This window comes from Anthonomus grandis, chromosome 3 (genome assembly GCF_022605725.1).
Source record: "Anthonomus grandis grandis chromosome 3, icAntGran1.3, whole genome shotgun sequence".
In the NCBI taxonomy this organism is placed as follows: Eukaryota; Metazoa; Arthropoda; class Insecta; order Coleoptera; family Curculionidae; genus Anthonomus; species Anthonomus grandis.
The window spans coordinates 14,354,436-14,375,898 of record NC_065548.1 but is presented as its reverse complement, the minus strand read 5'-3'; the positions used below and the strand labels follow the sequence as shown (position 1 = coordinate 14,375,898).

The window sequence follows — 21,463 nt, the reverse complement described above, 5'->3', positions numbered from 1 at the left end:
TAAAAGTTGATTATTTCTACTATTCTAGTATATGTTTTTTATTTTGTTGCTTAAAAAAATATTTTTCTTAACAGTTTCTTACAGTATTTTTCTGTCTCACCTTAGATCTTCAATTTAACAAATTTATAGTCCTATAAGTCCTGAGTTTTATTTTACGCACTTATAAAAATCTCTGTGTGGAAATCTGATATAAGAGGTTATGTGGTTTTTCTGTTGCATTTTGACTTTATAATCTCGCTTTCTTAATGGACTTAAAATAAGATAATATATGATGATTGTTAAATTTGACCAACTTACTTAGAAGTAGTTGTAGTCGATTGATCTACGATATGCGTGTTTAGGCTTTTGAATTGTTAGGTGAATTGTTCAGGTAACTCAGGTAAAATTTTGTCTCCATATAAGAGTACCTAAATCAATTTTTCTATTTATCCAACGCTAGTAACAGACATACATTTCGTTATAGTACGTATTGAAAAAACCTAAATTGAAGTATAGGTAATTTTCTTTTCGCATTTCAAAATCATATTAAAGGTTTGTATAGTATGATTAAAAAATACATTACCTTAGTAGTAAACTTGATATTAAGTAATTTTTTTTCTTGAAACTTATTATCGAATATTAGGGAGTTGTTCATATATATAAAAGTCTTAAAATATACCGACGACATGGCGCTAGTGATCACATCAGAAGGAAATCCAAAATTCCTGGTTAGTCAACATAATGTATTTCTTAGTAATCTTATCGTAGAACTCATAAAACACGATATGAAACCACAACAATTCTCTTCAGCTACAAAAGATGAAACAACCCTTTTACCCCACTAATCAACAGCGAGCAAATAGGATGAAGACATTTAGTTAAATAGGTAGGTGCCATTATGGACAAACACGTAAAATAGACAGATCACAAATCCATAATAGGATATAAACATCATGAGATGCTGTGCCAAAACTTGGTGGGCGAATCCTAAAATCATAACTATGCACTACAATGCCATTGTCATCTACACCACTGGTCCAACTTGCTTTTGCTTGGGAGATGCTCGAAAGAGAATTTAGATCGTATATAACTTCAGGCTCTAAGAATCGCCTTGAGAATGATAAAGTCAACGCCCACTAATATATTCTCTTAAATATAGAAGATCATCATTGATATCAAAGACTCTCGTATAACAACTCAGCGACCGCAGCCACCATTGCTCTATATACATCCTTTAATGAAAGTCCACAGTTTTGGCAAAAATGTTCTCCATTAGTAGAAGCGTTATTAGTGAAAGTGTTTGACCTCTGACACGCCAACTATACTCGACTGTAACCATGCTTTCTTCACAGACCAGCAATCCAAGTAAAAGATCTCCAGGTTCATCTAATAAATTCATCTTGGGAAAGACTCCAAGAACAACAGAGAATTCATTAACCCAGCAAGAGGTAGGTGGGACCAGGATTTCACGTTTTTTTTATACGATGGTTCGGGTGTGAGCCTATAGATTGGTAGTAGTGGGAGTTTATTGTGGGATATTGGGCGGCATATAAAAAATTGTCGAAATTAAATTAATCGAGCACTGAACTGCATAGAATCATCACAGGTTCAAGCAACTGTCATAATCTCGAATTTTAGAAGTGCGCTTAAACAGAACTGTCAGAAGCCACCCTTGTCAGTAACAATGAGGTCATAACATTAATAGTTAGGAGTCGGCTTATTAGCAGTCCCCGGAACCAGTCTAGTCACACTAGTATATATGGTAATAATAGAGTCGACCATTTACCCAATGAAGCCAAGAAATACCCAACTCTTTCCAATAACTTAAGAATAGAGCTAAAAACCACATTACCAGAGATCGACAATGTAGTGTCGCGTAGTCTATATAGAATTGAAGTCAAGCAGGGTGAATCCTTCTCCTATTGTGAGAGGGAGACTATTCGGCACATACATATGATTTGAATGTCGAATACAAGACATCCACATTAATGACCTGCACATAAAAGTTTCCTTATATTAATGCATGATTTCAAGTTTAATGCTAGAGTGTTAGAAGTAAAACTGATGTATTTATAACATAAAGTTAAAATGAGGCATATATTCTTACAAGCTTGTGGCATAAAGTTGTAAGGCATCGCACCGTACTACATCAAACGTCACACTCCCTGAAGACTGTGATATTTCCTTTAAAGCAGATTATCAATTGAGAAAGCAAAAGCAAGACTAGTTATATCCAGACTGACTTTTAACAGAGATAAACCAGAAACCCCTAACATCCAGTAAATACTTGACTCATAGTTGGAAAAGAAAAAGTAGTAACCAATGAACTGCACATTCCAGAGGCAGATACAGAAGGTTAGAATAGTTGGTTCATGGTCCACCTAGAGTCCTCTCGTATAACAACGGTGGAGTGAACACCAGGAAGAATTAATGAACAAATTATGTTGATTTGTTCGCTTCATGCGCACAGCCGATTGCCAAAATAAAAAAATATTAATGTTTTGTAAGGCATTGACCTATAAATAAGCTGTTAAATTAACTGAATTTTCAGCTTAATTTAAACTAATATTTAACATCGAAAAGCACAAAAACGAGGTCAACTAAGGAATTGCTTTAAAAATATTGTTATTTTAAGAGGGATTTTTCCAGAATTTATAGAATTGGTAAGCCTATTTGAACAAATTAAAAATAAATATTTGTTGTAGATTGTAAAAAAAGCTGTATTCAAAATTTAATTGTTCAAAAGTATTATGCATATTTCGTATTTAAGTAAACTTAATCTAATGTTTGCTAGAGGAAATGTGTTTCATGCAAACTCTGTGTATTTAGCTTATAATTATATTAAACAACAGAATTTTTCTTTTCCTAGAATAATTTACGCAAATATTTTAATGCTTACTAAGAATTATATATGTATATATATATGTATATGTATATGTATATATATATATATATATATATATATATATATATATATATATGTATATATATATGTATATATATATATACAGATAAGCTGAATCTAATGCAGAATAGTTCTATGTCCAGGTCTTCATATTTAAAAAATTAGAAAACATTATTACATAACATGCTATGCTATAGTAAATATAGTCTAAAATAATCAAATTATTCAACTAATAAGTCCAGTTTAACTAGAATATGTAGGATAACGAATGAAAGTGCTTTCATCCTTAGCCAGACAATTACAGCAGCGGAAAAATTCAACCTTACATTGAAGTTTAGAAAATAACAACCAATAAAGTCTCAAATAATTGGAAATCAATTAATGGTGTAATCATTTATGAAATGAATACAACCAGGCTCAAGTATGAACACTACGCAAACAAATAAAGATTTTCAATACTTTTGTATGTATGCAAAAAGTCTAACAGCATGCATGCAAGTATCTTCAGAAATATTCACTTGAGCGACCTTAATACAGTATACTATTTTTACAAAAAAAAAATAGGTTAACCAGCTTTGATAGTTTTGGTAATAGAAAAGCAGAAAAAAACAAATTTGAAGACAAGATATATCGTTTTTAACGCCCTTTAGTACCACTAGTCACACCAAAACTGTTAAAAAGATTTGACAAAACAAAGACAACCAAACAACCCAAATGATGACAAAGCATCCCAATATCATATTAACTAAGAACAAACTTTCTCTCTTATTCTGCCTTTTCTGTTTTATTTAATGAGTTCCCTTAATAGTTCGGCAAATTTCATTTATTAATTTTTATTCATTAGAAAAAGCAAAAAGCCTTAACAAACATTTCATTAGAAAACCTTTACGAGTTCTTCGTAAATATTGCTAATACCATTTTATCAAATATTCCAAGGGAATTAATCGATTACATTATTTGCAACTTTCAAATGTAGACGTTCCTTTTAGAGTTTCTCTTTCAGACAGTTTTCCAGGGTTATATCCTCGGCTCACTCCTATTCCTGATTTATATAAAGGACATCAAAACATGTCTAAAAAACTGGCTCTGTTTGTGGACGTCACAACTATTCTTGAAAAAAAATGCGAATGAACAAACTGAGGTCTCTGGTAAATCAAATAGATCGTGCCTTGCGGTTAATCCAAACTTGGTTTAACAATAACAAGTTGTCCTTAAATGTAAACAAAGCCGGGAAAATTATATTCGCTCCCGAGGGGGATAAATCTCGTATATGATATAAACGAACTTAATTCTCGGTTAAATAAACTTTTATGCGTATATATAGAGAAAGCATTAATATTAGAAAAAGATAAAGACCAACTTGCTAAAAAACTGAATTCGTCCATCTATCTTTTAAGTAGCTTCGGTATGTTTATAGAGGAAAGACAGTTATTGTCAATATATGATATATCCTTGAAAAAAAATTAATTAAAAAATATTTGCTCTTCAGAGAAGGGAACCATGTAAGGAGGTCTTTTATTGACCTTAAGGTTTTATTATTGTCTTGAATCTATACTTGGTCAGTAAAAGTGTAAAGAGAGAGAAAGCGAGAAACTCGGTTCGGGTATCAGAAAAAGTAGGGAAAACTTCGTGAGCAACACTGTGACTGCGACTATAATTTGCAACTCAACTCACACATTTTCTTTGACAACGACTCAACTCGATTGTGTAATGCAACACAACGCAGACCTGTAATTGTTTACCAAGAGTCTCGAGACCCATGTTAGAGTTTAATGAGTAATGGGGAATAAGGTAACTCGTGAGCAACTTCTCATTTCGACCTCTATGACGACTTGCGACTGAACTTCCTTACTACATCTCAGTGATAGTGACTAACAACGTGTGACTTTTTCCCAGTTTAATTACTCACTTGATTTAAAAGTGCTCATTGAGTACATATTTCATCAAAAAATAAATAAGAGAAACAGTTGATAGCGAGATAGTTTAATGGGAATTTATAGGTTTTACTTATGGGTACTAGTGTCTAAGAGTTATCAAATGAAATTGATTATTTTAAGACCCTGGCAACTTCTAGGGATCGATAATGTACTTAAAATTATGGACATAAATCCAATAAGAATAAATACATTTTGCTGACAGAGAAGTAGCTTACCAATATTTGAGAATATTTGTGTCAACATGTAGCTGAGATATAATTTGATTCCCTAATAAAATTCCATCAAAAAAATATTTTCTTAAAAAACTAACACCCTGTATAGTTAAATAACTGATATATGAGTAATTGAAATCTTATCGTGTTAATCAGATGAAATGTCGAGTGCCTATCTATGTACTAGAATCTATTGTGCAAAGCAATATGAAGTTTTGTGTTGTAGAACCACTAGGTTTGAATAAGTGATGTGTTATTCGCGTTATTTACTCGAATTTATGGTTTTAAGTTCAGTTTTATGTAAGTATAAATGGCTCAAATAAGCCTCTTAGTTGAATTATTTATTTATTTTCAGCAATAGAAGCGAATCTAAATATAAACAATGAAACTACGATTCCTTACTACCCATTGACAGCTTCTAAGATTATCCAAAGAACCTCTGTGCATAATGCGTCAGTTCAGAGAGTAATTGTAGAATCCGAAAGTAAAACAATTCCAGTAGAGTCAAAAAGCTCATATGAAACATACTGTAACGATTATGTTCATTTAAAATATGATATAGCGTTTATAACTGTTATTTTCTTATTTGTTTATTAATTAGACTCTAATACTTTTTAAATAATTATAATATTAAACTATGTTTCAACTCGAATGTAATGTCTTGAGCACTATTAGGGACATAGTAAAATTGTATTCTTCTTGAGTCTCAAGAAAATAATGATCTTGATATAATTTATTGTACAGTTTTTATAAAACTTATATTTTAAATAAATTCTATAATTTTTTCTATTGGTGTGTCCTAAATAGTTTTTGTTTCCTAAAAATAAAATGATTAGACAAACTATTGATACGACTATTACTCATTGAACGTATCTTATCTGCTATATCCGGATAAATACTTTTGCGGCTTATCATGTCGGTTTCTTTAAATTTATAATCCGTTAGTGATTCCGGTTATTCAGGTTTAAAAGTAAACTTGGGGATTTAGACACTGATATATTTCGAGAGAATTTTATTGGGAATTTATCAGGAAAGCGTTTCGCCCTGAACATCGTCAGCTGTGCCAGAACTGCATGTCGCTTTTACAGGTAAGAAAGTATGTGCATGGAAAGCAAAATAATATTGGAATAATACGTCTCTTTAAAGTATATGGTACCTGAGGCAATTTTATAATTATATATTAATAATGACTTGAAGTGTACCTAACAAAATTATTTTAATTTAAATAAATTAACAAGGGAAGAAATAAATAATAATAAATGAAGAATTTTAGGAGACAAAAATGCCGGCTCATTATCATTAAGCGAAACGATCTTTTGTATTTCTCTTTTTTTAAAATTGTGTTTTAAATAATGAAATGAATAATGGTTTAAATTTTAAGTTCATTAAGTTACCAATTATACTTAAAAAGTCTTCATTTATTACAAAATAGAAATAATAAAAACTACCACCTGAAGAATTAAACACGAATAAATAATTTGAAATCCCTGGAGGATAATAAGAAATAAGATTGTTCATATATTAAAAACATAAAAAGTTGCTAAATTGTTAAAAGATATATTTAACTAGGACGCCTGGGCAAAAAAGTTTGTCTATATCCCGTTAAGTAGATATACATATAGATTAGATAGATTAGATTAAGGTTATTGCTAAATGTACTATGTGCAAAGACAATATATTTATTTATTTTACTTCATATATCCACATGCATGAATATAATGCATAACATAGACATACAAAATTACGAATTATGCACCTAGATAACTGAATATCTGCATGTGCTTCTAATCATTTTTACGAAAAAAAAATTTTAGTAAAATGTACACTAACCATTACAAAAAAAACACAATAACAAAACATCATCCTACCCCCAGCCCTAATTCACTTTCACAAAAATCTAACCTAGATGAAGAGTTTTTTAAGTTTTGTTCTATTTTCGAAAATAAAGTTTTTATATGATTTTTTAAATGTTTCGAACTTATAAACACTCTTGATGTTGTTTGGAGTTAAATTAAACATTTTTGGTGCAAGATAGTTCAAAGATCTCTTGTTCTTGTTTTTTTTTAATAAAGCAGTATACCTCTAACACATAGATTAATCAAACATCAAAAATATCGCTGGAGGTAACAAATTTGAGAAGAGCTTATTTTTTTTAAACACAACTTTTAATATATAGTTCTGCACTACGTTTAAGGAATTTAAAGAGTTTTTATACAGATCTCCCCATACAACAATACCATATCTGATAATTAACTTCACCAAGGATTTATGTACGGATAATAATAAATGTTTGCATAAAATTTACCTTAAGACAGTGTTACTCAAACTTTTAAAAAATGAAATTTTTAACGGAACCTTAAACTCTAAATTAAAAGCAAAAGTTATACGTGAATTGTTAAATAATCATATAAAAAAGGATAGATACAACATTCAAAGCTTCCATGGCAAGTTGTGGATATTCATCACGAACCACATGATTCCATGCTTGTATCCGATGTCATTTCTAGAAATAATTCATAGATCTGATTTGACATATTATCAGGCTTCTGCAATTTAGATGAAAAAGGGTTTTGAATCCATGAGTTTATTTTCAGTTTTGTATTCTGTTCTTCAGGAAAGTGAGAGATAAAAGTCCCTTACAGATCATTGAGGTATTGCACCAATTCAACAAATATTTCATTTTGAAATATTTCTCTATCACTAAGACTATGGTGACTAAGGAACTCACTTAGCAATGAAAAGCTTTCGATTTCTCTCTAACCAAAACAAGTCATACAAAAATCTAATTTTCTTTTAAAGGCAGTTATTTTATTGTTAGCATTGAAAACTGTTGTCTGTTTTCCTTGTAGTGACAGGTTTAATACGATTAGTTTTCCAAACATGTCTGCTAAAAATGCTAGTCTAAATAACCTGCTTTTATCGGACAAATGGTCTTTTAAATTAAAAGGAACATCTGTAAGAAAACCTTCTAATTCTGTTCTTAGTTCAAAAAGCCTTGTCAAAGTTTTACCCCGAGACAACCATCTGACTTCAGTATGGAGCAATAGTGTTTTATGATCACTACCATAATCTTTACATAATATTGAGAACAATCGGGATTGTAGTGGACGTGACTTTACGTGAGTAAAAATAATTAATTTTGAACAAAATTAACTATTTTTACTTACTCATCAAGCACCAATTTTAGATTTGATGGCATTTTCTTAACCGCGAGTGATTGTCTATGCAGGATGCAGTGGCTGGAACTACAATTATGTTATATGTTAACTGTGTTAAAAATTTCTTCGCCGGTTGTGTTAGTAGGCAACGATGAGCAAATCGAGTGAATGCTTGTATCGATATTGCACAATTACTAGCAAGATGGCCAGTCCAGCAACATCAGTCGACTCATCCATTTGCATGACGAATTTGTTATTTTGAAGCCGTGAAACCAAAAACCATCTTGTTTTATGTTTGCTGCGATATCCCCAATTCGGCGCGTAACTGTATCGTTCGAAAGAGGCACTGTAGAAAGATGCTTTACAGATTTTTCGTCGAGCATACATTTTGTTTTGTCTACCACACATGGTTTTATTAGCTTTTCATCGATAGTGTGCGCTTCTCCTGCTTGGGCAATTCATTAACTAACCAAATACAATGCCTCCGTGGCCTTTTCATTTACAGTCTGAGTCGCATACGTCATAGTTTTTTGGCTTCTTAATAATTGTTCTTTTTTACATAGAAAAAATTCTTTACTTTTGTAAGTCGGGATGTACAGTTTCTTAATGTCGGCGCATCTTAGCAGGCACCATCGAACTATTAGGAAGGAGTTTGCTGCACAACGTACAAAGAGGTGAGCCGTTGGAATCAACAAATCCGAGATTAATGTATGATTCGTCATACTTTCGTTTTTTCACCAGTGTGTCATTAGATGTCTTGCTACTTGAATTTGAAACCATAAAATTAGAACTTGACGCTTAATAGGTTGGGCATTTACTTAATAATACATATATTAAATTTTCGTATATGTACCAGTAATATCTGTAAGTAGGCATTTCGTTTTGGTTGTTAATTTTTATCTTAGGTAACTTTATTCTTATAGGGTCCACTTTAATACATGCATTCATTTATTATGACTGCTGGCGGAGCCCTATCGGAGGTTTCGCAGAGCACACTTTGAGTAACGCTGCCTTAAGATATAAAATGCTCGTAATAGCTTTTGAATATTCTTAGTTAGATTTAAAATATGCTCGCACATTTACTGTATTTACTGTACCACCCAAATATTTAGTAAAAGAAATCTCTTTAATTACATCTTTATGTTAAGTATCGTAACCTACATCTAAAGAATGGAATGTTGGGCAGTTTGCCTCACTTAAAGAAAATGCAATATAATGTGTTTTAGATATGTTGAGTGAGAGCTTAAATGTGTCTAAGCATATTTTTATTTTACGCATGCCCATAATTGTGCTTCTCCTTACTTCATCCTAAGTGTTATCTGAAAAAATGACTGCCGTGTCGTCCGCATAAGATATTACAAATCCGTTTACAATTTTTAGATCTGTTAGTGAATTAATATATAAAATGAAGAGTTATGGGCCCAGTATGGTTCCTTGAGGAATCCCAATCTACACTTTCAGGGGATCACTTAAAATATTTTCTATTTTCACAAATTGTTGTCTACTTGTTAAATAGTTTCTCAATAAATTTAAGACCGTGCCCCTCATGCCGGACTTGGACAACACAAGAATTGGGTCATCGGGTACGGCATCAAAGGACTTTGCCAAATCTAAGAATACCCCAATACACTTTTTATTATTGTTGAGTGAATTTGTAATTTGTTTAGTAAGCTGATAGAGGGTTGTATAAAGTAATGTAAATTGTATAAAGGTTGTATTTATGGCAGATTTAGTTTTAAAACATAGTGCCTTAGAACATTGAAAGGCTAGAAGTAGCATGCCGTGGAGCTATGGGCAGGTTTGTTTGCTTGCAACATCTCTGATGCAATGATGCCAAATGCTTATATAGTTTTTTTTTCTTTAAATATGTTAATAATCTGTCTTTAAGGCACTTTTCAAAGATTTTTAAAAAAATATTTATTACGCTAATAGGAGATAATTGCTGATATTTGCCTTGTCTCCGGATTTAAAAATAGGCGAAACAACTGAAACTTTAAATTATTCAGGGACTTTACCTGCGGCAAAAGTTAGGTTAATAATGTGAACCAGGGGACGAGTTAAAGCTTGATGTGCCTTTTTAATAAATCTAGATGTAAAATTATCAATACCTGGAGAACTATCATTTTTAAGACTATTTATTTGTATAATTCCTTCGTTTTCATTAACTGGATTTCAAAATAATGAATCAACTAATCGAACAGGATCTTCCAAGAACATATTTTGAGTTGGCTTAATTTTTCTGTAAATATCTAACACTACGTTAATTAAATATTCATTGCAATAATTTGCTAGTTTTGTGGGGTCATTAAAAAGTTCATTTCCGATCTTATTTAAAATTGGTAAAGAATTTGTTTGCTTTTTTGATTGACCATTAGTTGCTCCAGTTATACATTTATATATTTCTTTTTTGATGGTTGTGAATGTTTCATCATAGACAACTACTAACATATGCGCAACTTTGATATTAGTGAGGTTTTTCCTATAAATATACGAATAAGAGAAATCAAACATAAAAGGACATACATATATCAAAAATCATATTTTTTTATTTTTCAAACTTAGAATCATGCAAATTTAATGAAAATTATGTAGTAATAAAAAAATACTTTACATAAAAAAAATAAAAAAATTACTTTTTTTTATCCGATAATACTGTACACGCAGAGGGAGCGGCGATTTACTAATGTTTCTAAATCGATAAGATAATTGACAAACCTAAAGATAAAAAGGCCATAAATACTTTTACAATTATTCATTGAACAATTATTCATATAATAATTTTAAGAATTACATTTTTTCGTTACGTTTTATCTCTCTCTGAATCGAAATGATTCAAAAGTTTAATTCAATAAGTAGCCATCCTAAATTACTTTAGAATCGCTACTTAGTTTACATGATAAGTAAGACAATAAATATGTCCAATTAATTTTAATTGAAGATCTACTGAGAATAGATTTTTAATCCTAATGTGAGATAGAGAACTCAAGTGATTTTAATGATTATTTGATTGATAGTATTCATTTTTCTCTCTTAACGAATTGATTTATATGAAGTTTTGCATTTTCTAAAGTTGGCTATAAAAATGTTTCTCAGTTAGTGTAATTTGGTTAATATCCATAAACTTTTTCCTGATTTCACTCACTGCTTTCAATTTCCACCGCTAACCGGGCCCATAACCTTTTACTTTTAAAAATGTGGCACATGAAAAAGTTAAAGTAAAATTATGAAAAATCGGGAAATATACTGAAACACGTCTTCATATCTTTCATTTTGTCTTCTTATCATCATGTTCTTTTTAAATTTACATAATTAAAACGACCCTTAATTAAAAAAACCCTTGACATTACAAGTGTCAACACATTGAATTAACATTTCTACACAAATATTTACATTGTCGCATAAGTAAGTTGACTAAGTAGTTATTGAATTACTAATTATTTATTCACTAGGAAACAGACCATCTGAAATTAAAAAAATAAATCAATCATATGGATCGAAATTAAAATTGCATTTGACTCTGCATCTCCATCTTAGATTAGATACGTAAAAAATATACCCAGTCATCATGAATACACTAAAACATATTATACAATCTATCTCTCACTAAGTGTGCTACATTCACATTCGCTCTAATCGTATGCAGTCAACCCTGAATACCTTAAGGCAAATATTTAGCCTATACTCTACGTAGCACTTAAGGGCAAACACCAGAATAATTAATTGTACAGAGGATGTATTTATGGCAGATTTAGTTTCAAAACATGGTGCTATGCCAAAAAGATTTCAGCGATAAAATTTGGTGTTTAATTACTTGTGTCTGTACATTCTGTATTATTTTTTTTTATTATGCACATGATCAGCTACTTATAAAGATTATTGATTTTGATAAACATTCCTAGAAAGAACTGAGCTAAATACAGACTTTTATTTGTAAATACTTGCCTTTTTTGCAGGAAGATTCTTCAGAGAATCAGAAAAAAATCATGAAAATGACAGCTATAAAAGTTATTGAGACAACGGAGTATAATAGACCTTATATAATTGTTTTTTATAAAATACTAAGAAAACCTTAATCATCTACATAACAATTACATTTGATAAAAATATATGTAGAACAAGAGGTGAAATATCCCCTAAGCTGGACAGAAAATTAAGCATAGTAGCTAGCACTAGTAATTAAGCACTTTAACTAGAATTTTTATAGCATCATTAATACTTACCGGCAATAATTCGCTTTAAGGTCACGACAGTGGGTTTTTGTTAACAATGACATTGTTAACAAAAAAATCAAATCAAATTCATCGAAAATAGCCTTGTTGATAACCATCTTAGCCATAATCTAAAACAATAGCTATAAATAGCTAACATTTTAGCACGCATAAAATTCATCATAATATTTCTAATATTGTCTTAGGAAACACATCATTACTGGCAGTTCTGATTATTATTATCTACTGGTAAAATCAGTAATCCGGAAGTGACCAAAACATGATCAACATAATTTTGCTGAGTTAATGGCGTGTTAACGTTACCTTTGCATGTATTACATGCTTATTTGGCTTTACGTTAAATGCATACTCAGGATGGCTGGCAAGCGGCAAATGCATCTGACGGATAAACATTAATTCTCCGACTATATAATTGGAATTTAATGCATTGTAATCTCTTCAGGGAATAATTGGAAAATTACTTTTAGTATGTTACACAATTTAATTACAAAACTGCATTATATCTTTTTATTGTTTCAGATTTTTAATCGCATATCAATGGTTAGAAATGTCTAGTGCAGCGAACGTGACAGTCAACCAAGTTCCGACTCATCATGCGCAGTCGCACAATAAAAGGCCGGTTATTATTATATATCCCACAGGTAAGCATACATTTTTTTAAGTAAGGCTCATTTGGTTAAAAGTAGTTATTTATTAAAATTATAAGTGTTTAGTTAAACTACATATATTGGTTAACGAGCAGCCAGTATTTGTTTAAATTTATCCCCATTAAATAATGGACAGCCAAGGGACTACGAAGATCAATAAAGGAGCATTTTATGCATTTAATTAAATATGACCTAATACTTAATTAGGCAGGCATACTAAAATATTAAAAAGAAAAAGCAATTCGGAAACTTGAAGCAATATTGTTTCATAATTATTAAAAGCGATTTTTTTAAGAGAATTACTTAAATATTTTCGAAGATAACGAAGATAAACCGTCGCGTCATCTTGCAGATTTCAAATAATGTCAATTATTTTGCTTTTCGCTAGGATATAACTGTATTAAAAGTACTACATAACATTAAGTATGTAATAGTCAATTTATTATTTGTAAGCAGAATATCCAGTCCATATACAGAAGTATATTTTTGAGAAAAAGATTTTCTTTAAGGTTGTTTGAATAAAAGGACTAAAATAGATAAAAAAGACATACTAGCTCCGTTAAAATTTAAGAAAAAAATTCTGCTTGAAAATTTTCCAGCCTTCACTATTAATTTTTATACTTAATTTTGGCTATTTGTTTTATTTTTAAATTTTGAGTTCGTATTTAATACGAACAATGTAAGTTCAAAGAAATATTCTTAAGTTCCAGGTATTTTAAATTATTATATATTTAAGACTTATTACACATATACTAAAATAATTATTCATTAAACTTCTTCGTGGTTTTTAAGCTCATTAAATTTAAATTTCTTTTCTTCTGATTATTGAGACATTTCTAGTAATTTAAAATAATTAATTTTTACAGAGCATTTCTAAATATCATGTACAAAAGAAGAGGGACGAAAGAAAAAGACGGGATGACCCTTTAACATTAAAGTTTGCTATAAACATAGGTCCACAAATGCTTCCTTACTGAAAGGCGAGATGTTGAATTAAAAAAACACAATAGGTTTCAATTTAATATAATAAACAATCAAAGTATATATATAGACGAGCTTCGCTGGCCTTTCCATTTGCAACATACACCAAAATACACTCCGCCAAGAGAGTATCGCAACATCAATGAAATATAAAATCCTGCCTGTAAAAAAATCATTCTTTAATTTTCTTGATCTTTATTATGTACATTACTACCTTTTGTTCAAAATAATGTAACAATATTGTAAACACCTGAAACCAAATGATTCTCCGCATGTTTTCTCAAAGGTCAACGACCGTAAAAAATATTGTAAATGCATCATTAGCTGTAAGTAAGTAAACAGATTTTTTTTAAAATACGATGTAGAGTTACGTTCTAGTTTTTATTTAGTTCGCTATGTGTGAAAGTGAACCGTTTCGCCATCAATGGAAGATGTCTTTGCGACTCATTAAGACAACGACCTGAAGCATACATTTCATCTTGTGCAGGAGTGGTTTCAAAAGAACAATATCTAATTCCTCAATGGCCGGCACAATCACCGGATTTAAACCCTATTGAGAACCTGCTGGCAGAGGTTGAGCGTTAAATCCGTACCACCATATTTCCAAACAAACCGACTTTAATTAATAAAATCAACGATGTTTGGTGTAATATGTTTTTTTTACTATATAAAATATAATTATATCGATGACAAAAGTCATAGCCAATAATTGATATCACATTACGTATTTAGTTAAAATGGTCTATTTCGTATTTTTTTATTGATAAATGAATTAAAATTTTGATTTCATAAATTTAATTCAGTAAAACTCGAGGTTCTTTGATATTTGATGACAATTATATTTATCCTGTCAGTGCATCAAGCATTAATATAATTATATATACATATATGTTGTTTTACTTTTGCCTGATAGTGTAGGGACAATAATTAAAAGTATGCTACAACATCATCGGGATGTGATATGATGATGTGATTTTTTAAATTCAAAAGTAGTTTTTCTCTCATATTGTAATTTTTGATTAATATCCCAATTTAAAAAGTTTATCAAAGAGAACCACTGTGTATGTATCTTTTATTTTTACTCATTAAATCAATAAAAATTTATTAAACTACCTGAAAACATAAAAATCTAAAAAAAAAATTATAGATTATCCGAATAAAATCATAGCCTACCAGAGCATCTCAAAGAAATTGGTTTCTTCTAGCCAATTAAAGAAAATTGTTCTTAATTTTTTTTACCTTTCTTTTTATTTTCTTATATTTTTATTTCACAATAATTGCAATTAATGTTCATTTATTTAGTGTAATATTGATTTTAATGTACTTTTTTATTTGGTTATATTTTATTCGATTTTATGTCCATCTAAATCTAGTTCATGCCGAAAGATATAAAACTTCATATTTGTTCAGTTTCACGCCGAAATCTAAAGTGCATCATGGAATTCCATTATCTTATTTCCGAAGTTGTAGTGTGTAGAATTCAACATATGTTAATAGTATAATAGGAACCATAGGCAAGTTGTCAAACATTCAACAGCAGAAACTTACAAAAAATAAGCGGAATGCTTTTACTTTCTTTAATAAACAGTAATACTTATACAGTGCTTTTCTTTGAAGCCCCCCCCCATTTATTTTTTGAACGGGTCAAAAAAAAATTTTGAAACTTGGCATAAGTAAATTGGTCTATAGATACTATTTTCCACTGTAAACTAGGTAGTTGTAAATTCCAAGATGGCGGCTGGGCGACATATTAAGAAAAAATTTTAAATAGAAAGGGGGGTCGTGTGGTACCTCATTTTAAAGGTCTCAATGAGTACTTTATAACCCTGAAATATTAGACCCATATCTTAACTCGTTTCAAAATGGCGACCTAATAAAAAAGTATTTTTTTTATTTTAACGTTTTACATTTTTATGATTTTTGAATAGGTAAAAATCAGTGTACGAAAATAAATGCGTCACTATTTTATTTTGACATAAAAACGACAGTTCTAAATGTCAAAATAACACATAAGCGCCATCTTGAATAAATGCATTAAATAGAAATCTTGTGTTACCTCATTTAAAAGGTTTTATTGAGTACTTTTAATATTTATTACATGGACTGTAATAAATATTAAAGTATTTATGTAAATACTTTAATATTTATTTAGAATTGTCGTTTTTATGTCAAAATAAAATAGTGACGCATTTATTTTCGTACACTGATTTTTACCTATTCAAAAATCATAAAAATGTAAAACGTTAAAATAAAAAAAAATACTTTTTTATTAGGTCGCCATTTTGAAACGAGTTAAGATATGGGTCTAATATTTCAGGGTTATAAAGTACTCATTGAGACCTTTAAAATGAGGTACCACACGACCCCCCTTTCTATTTAAAATTTTTTCTCAAGATGTCGCCCAGCCGCCATCTTGGAATTTACAAGTACCTAGTTTACAGTGAAAAATAGTATCTATAGACCAATTTACTTATGCCAAGTTTCAAAAATTTTTTTTGACCCGTTCAAAAAATAAATGGGGGGGGGGACTTCAAAGAAAAGCACTGTATATATCTTATAATAACTTAGTTAATACATATTTAACATTCTGGAGATAATATGTTAGAAAAAGACAATATTGCCCGTTAATGTCGCAATGTGCCTATCCGAAAATGTTATATCTTTTTTTAGGGCAATTGTAATGTTATTGGTAGTAAATATAGTTGTTCCAAAAAATTTTAGACTACAGTCAAAAAATAATAATATTGACAATATTTACTTAATTCTATTATTATTTATTAAATATTACCTTGCTTAAATAAGAAAAAATAAATTTTTGTTTCTGAAACTTATTCTCACTATATTTGCAGTATCTCCAGAGACGGTTGTCATCCCAATTGTATCCTGTATATTCGGCTTCCCTCTGCTGGCACTGCTGGTAATTTGCTGTCTGCGCAGAAGGGCCAAGTTGGCGCGCGAACAAGCGCGCAGAAGAAATGTGGACTTTGATCACGGTACTTTCTCTATTGTCAGATTCAGCTCTTTACACTATTTAGGTAACTACTGCGCTCTATCTTTTTGTTTCATATAGTTTTTTTTTCAGTTTCGCTTTTTATACTTATATTTTCAGTTTTATTTTATTTACTTTTTCGAATATTGATTTGGGAACGTAAACAATTAGATTTTTTTTTTTATTAACAGAATAAAATAATATATTTAATGGTGTAAATATTAATTTAATAAACATTTTAATATACCTCTATCGGAAACAAAAACAACAGCACAAAGTTCTAATTAAAATTATTTTATAATTAAAGTGATTTATTATGTGAATAATTTCAGACGGTAACCAAAAAAACATTTTATATTAAATAATAAATTAGACATACATTTTTGGTTCTGACAGCTTGCGATATTGTGTTTAATAATTTCAATGGCAAACCAAACATGTAATATGTAACAACAGTATGTATTTAAAACTTGTAGACCGTACGTGTAAGAAGTGATAGAGCAAGTCAAAAAACACTGAAAATGTTAAGTCTTTACACATTTAAAAGAAGTATTTAATTTCTATTCTAGCTAATTTTAGTTAGCTATCTTACAAGTTTCTTTTCATTTAACGCCTTATAAAAAAAAATTAATTAACGATTTCACTTAAAAAAAAATAGTTTAACAAGGCAAAATATAAAAGGCATTTTTGCACGAAGGCAAATATTTAACATCAATACCTTGCAGCAGCAATTGATAACAGTTAAAATACGAGCTCAGAAAAGAAGCTGACACAAATGCCTCGCTGACTTTTTATACTGCTAGTATTGACTTCTCATTAGGAATTCATTAATTCTTCCACTTGGGTTAAACGTCCATAATGTCAACTTAAGTACAAAGAAAGTAATACTTAGCATTGTAAGTCCTTGTGTATCAAAAGAGATGTAATATTACATCCATCATGTTTTCGTTTTAAATTTGTGATTGATGAATATCATATTTTTGGTTATTTTATTATTACAATATACATATCCATTATTACAATAGACAAATATTTATTCAGTTTGACGTAATGTTAAACAATACTAAATATGTTTCTATATCCGTACCTTTTCTTCTCAATCTTTTTCTTAGATCTTGTCCTACCCCTATAGGAGAAACATGGGAAGCACCCTACTGCACACACTGTAGAAAAAAAGTGATTCCTCAGTCTATAGACTAGAGACGAAAGTATATACCAGCCACGATGGCACACAAGTTAGTTTAAACAGCCTTAAGCATCAGCACCAGCTAAGACGAAAACAACCCTAAAGAACCTCGAGAGATACAAATTTAGGGAGCCGATCTCCAGAAGAACGGCTTAAACTAAGACGTAATGAACAGAAATTAATAAATTTAATATTATTAAAAAATCCTGAATTGTATGTGTACATACAGCCGAAAATCACAAACAATACCTTAACAATTCCTCACTTGCGCTTGCCACTAGAAGAGGAAATGCAATACGCCTCATATCACGTCTGTCTACATTAAGTTCTATATAATTATATTTTAAGACGCTTGTAATTTAGGCTTGTTATTGCAAGGTAATACTATAGTTTCCGCACTCAAGAGTTAAGCTGGCCAGACTTGTATATGATGACGCGCATCAACTTGGTTGTAGCAAAATGAAGCTGCGTTAGAGGTACCGAGTCGAATATTTGAGCTGTGGTTTACGTCTAATATATCATGGTTATTCGTCTTGGCGTTTGTGTATTAGGTACCAGAAGTGATGAAATATTAACAAATGCAGATACGTTTAAATTTCTGGAAAATTACAGATTATATAATATTTTTCTTATCTTATTAATAACACAAATATAATTGATGTTTATAATGTTTGGACATATAAACAGTGAGAGGTTTCATTAGAAATGGGCCTAAAAATCAGCAAAGATGAGTTAAACAAGAAAAAAAGACTCGTTTATGACCACATTTCGTAATTGCAAGAATAATCTAAATAAGCACTAGAAGTATTAGGCTACTCGTCAAGCAGCTCATAGTAGATAATCTAGGTCTCTCTACGTTAAGTTATACAACATTTATTTCTCCGTCATTATCCTTTAGATTTGTTATTGTAAGTTAATACTATAATTTCCGCACTCGAGAGTTGAGCTGGCCAGACTTGTATATGATGACGCGCATTAACTCGGTTGTAGCAAAATGAAGCTGCGTTAGAGGTACCGAGTCGAATATTTGAGCAGTGGTTTACGTCTAATATATCATGGTTATTCGTCTTGGCGTTTATGTATTAGGTACCAGAAGTGATGAAATATTAACAAATGCAGATACGTTTAAATTTCTGGAAAATTACAGATTATATAATATTTTTCTTATCTTATTAATAACACAAATATAATTGATGTTTATAATGTTTGGACATATAAACAGTGAGAGGTTTCATTAGAAATGGGCCTAAAAATCAGCAAAGATGAATTAAACAAGAAAAAAAGACTCGTTTATGACCACGTTTCGTAATTGCAAGAATAATCTAAATAAGCACTAGAAGTATTAGGCTACTCGTCGAGCAGCTCATAGTAGATCGTCTAGGTCTCTCTGCATTAAGTTCTACATCATTCATTTCTCCATCATTATCCTTTAGATTTGTTATTCCAAATTAATACTGTAATATTTGCACTCGAGAGTTGAGCTGGCCAGACTTGTATATGATGACGCGCTTCAACTTGTAGCAAAATGAAGATGCGTTAGAGGTGCCGAGTCGAATAGTTGACCAGTGGTTTACACGTTTATATATTAGGTACCGACAGTAATTACATATTAACAAATGCAGATGACAGATTTCTGATTAATTATAAGGAACTTAGCTACTCGTCAAGCAGCTCATATTAGGTCGCCTTAAGAGAATTTCAAGGAAATCTTAAAAATCGCCATTACACTATATATGATAAAAAAAATTTATCCAAAAACGTAAAAAAGAGAAGATTTATTAAAATCTGTGTTGCCATTGTCTGGCTCGCCAAACTGCGGCAATGGCGCATCGATAACAGGGACGAAGTTGTAAATAAGACATGGCTGTTTTATTCATAAAATACCCACCACCATGTTCAATTTTCAGTGCCGGATTTAGTAAAAATGCCACCTTGTGCGCCATGAAAAATGCCTTCTTAATTTTTCAAACTTGTATGTTTCTGTGTGTGTGTTTCTAATATTGAAAACACAATTTAAATTAAAAGCATTTCACGTAATCGTCATAATTTATTGATAAATGACAGGAAAATAATAATTATATTATTTAAATTATATTCCTTTAAAAAATCAAGTTCAAGTATCAAGATTTAGTGCTCAGAAAATGTGACAAACATTAAAGTGTTTACTATTATTTTATTAAGGACATAAATAAACGAAGACAATAGAAAAACTGAAGGTTGAGTTCTTATCTTTTCCGGAATGTTCGAGATAAGTTTTAATGCATCAGAAACGCGAAGATGTTTGAATTTTTGTGCTGCAAACTGGTGAATCAAGTTGTCACCACCCCAGCCTTCAAGTAAATACAACTCCATGCATAGAAGAGCCAAACTATTCAAACGAAGCAATGATACTTATACAATATGCTATTTTCACATTCGGGAACTCTTTATATAACATGTTTGTCCGCAATAGTTTTAATAAGAGCAATGACGAGTTACGTTCCAACTTTTGAAAGGGAACCATTTTATCATCGAATAAGATTTCAAGGTCTGAAGTATAAGTTTTCCTTAAATGTTTCGACTTTTTACGAATTTCACAGGGATCAATGTTGCCCGAAAGATAAGTGAAACTTTATAGTAGATATTTTCATATGCCTTTTTCTTAATTCAAAATCGACGTTGTCAAGGATGATGTTAAAAGTATTCATCCGAAAATTATCACTACCTAACAACTGAAATTCTCCATCTCGTGATTCGTCAGCCTATAACTTTCTTTTTCTTCTTCCGGACATAGTCATCTTGACTGACTAAAATGTTCAACGCTTTCTCTTCATAAACTTCAAATTTCAATCGTGAATCAGCTACCACTTTAATCAGTCCACGATAGTCGTTTATCACATCAGCTATACTGATGTCAACTTTCTAACATCTTTTATTAATAGCATGAAATCTTAAAGGTGGAAAATGCAAAAGGATTCGCATGAATGCTGTTTGGAGTCGCGCTAACTGAGCTCCAAATTATCTAGCTTCTTATCGCAATTTGCAAATTCAGTTACATCTTCCTTAAATAAGATCAAAGTTTTAATGATTTTGCCATAGTGTTCACGAAGAATTTTTACTATGTCCTGTCGCGCTACCATGTATCTTGTTGCTTGTAAGCTGCTTCGATACAACTTTTAACAAATTTCGAATTCTCTCTTGGGACGATCACGGAACATTTTTCTGGAAATTATACTTTTAATCGCGAATCGAATTTCTCCA

At 30.6% G+C, this 21,463-nt stretch overlaps 1 protein-coding gene and 1 long non-coding RNA gene across 3 annotated transcripts in view; both read left to right on the top strand.

Annotated features, from left to right (window-relative positions):
* LOC126733848 (uncharacterized) overlaps positions 1-21,463 on the top strand; it is a 72,052-nt gene that overhangs the window by 40,817 nt on the left and 9,772 nt on the right. The window contains exons 3-4 of one of the 2 annotated variants that reach the window (XM_050437272.1): positions 12,940-13,061; positions 16,898-17,083. In XM_050437272.1, coding sequence (XP_050293229.1) covers positions 12,940-13,061; positions 16,898-17,083 — 308 coding nt within the window. The remainder of the gene's footprint in view (positions 1-12,939; positions 13,062-16,897; positions 17,084-21,463) is intronic. The other variant, XM_050437273.1, reaches the window with a different exon arrangement.
* Positions 5,194-5,822, top strand: LOC126733849 (uncharacterized). Its single transcript, XR_007659886.1, has 2 exons — positions 5,194-5,333; positions 5,389-5,822. It is a non-coding gene; the product is annotated as an uncharacterized LOC126733849 (long non-coding RNA).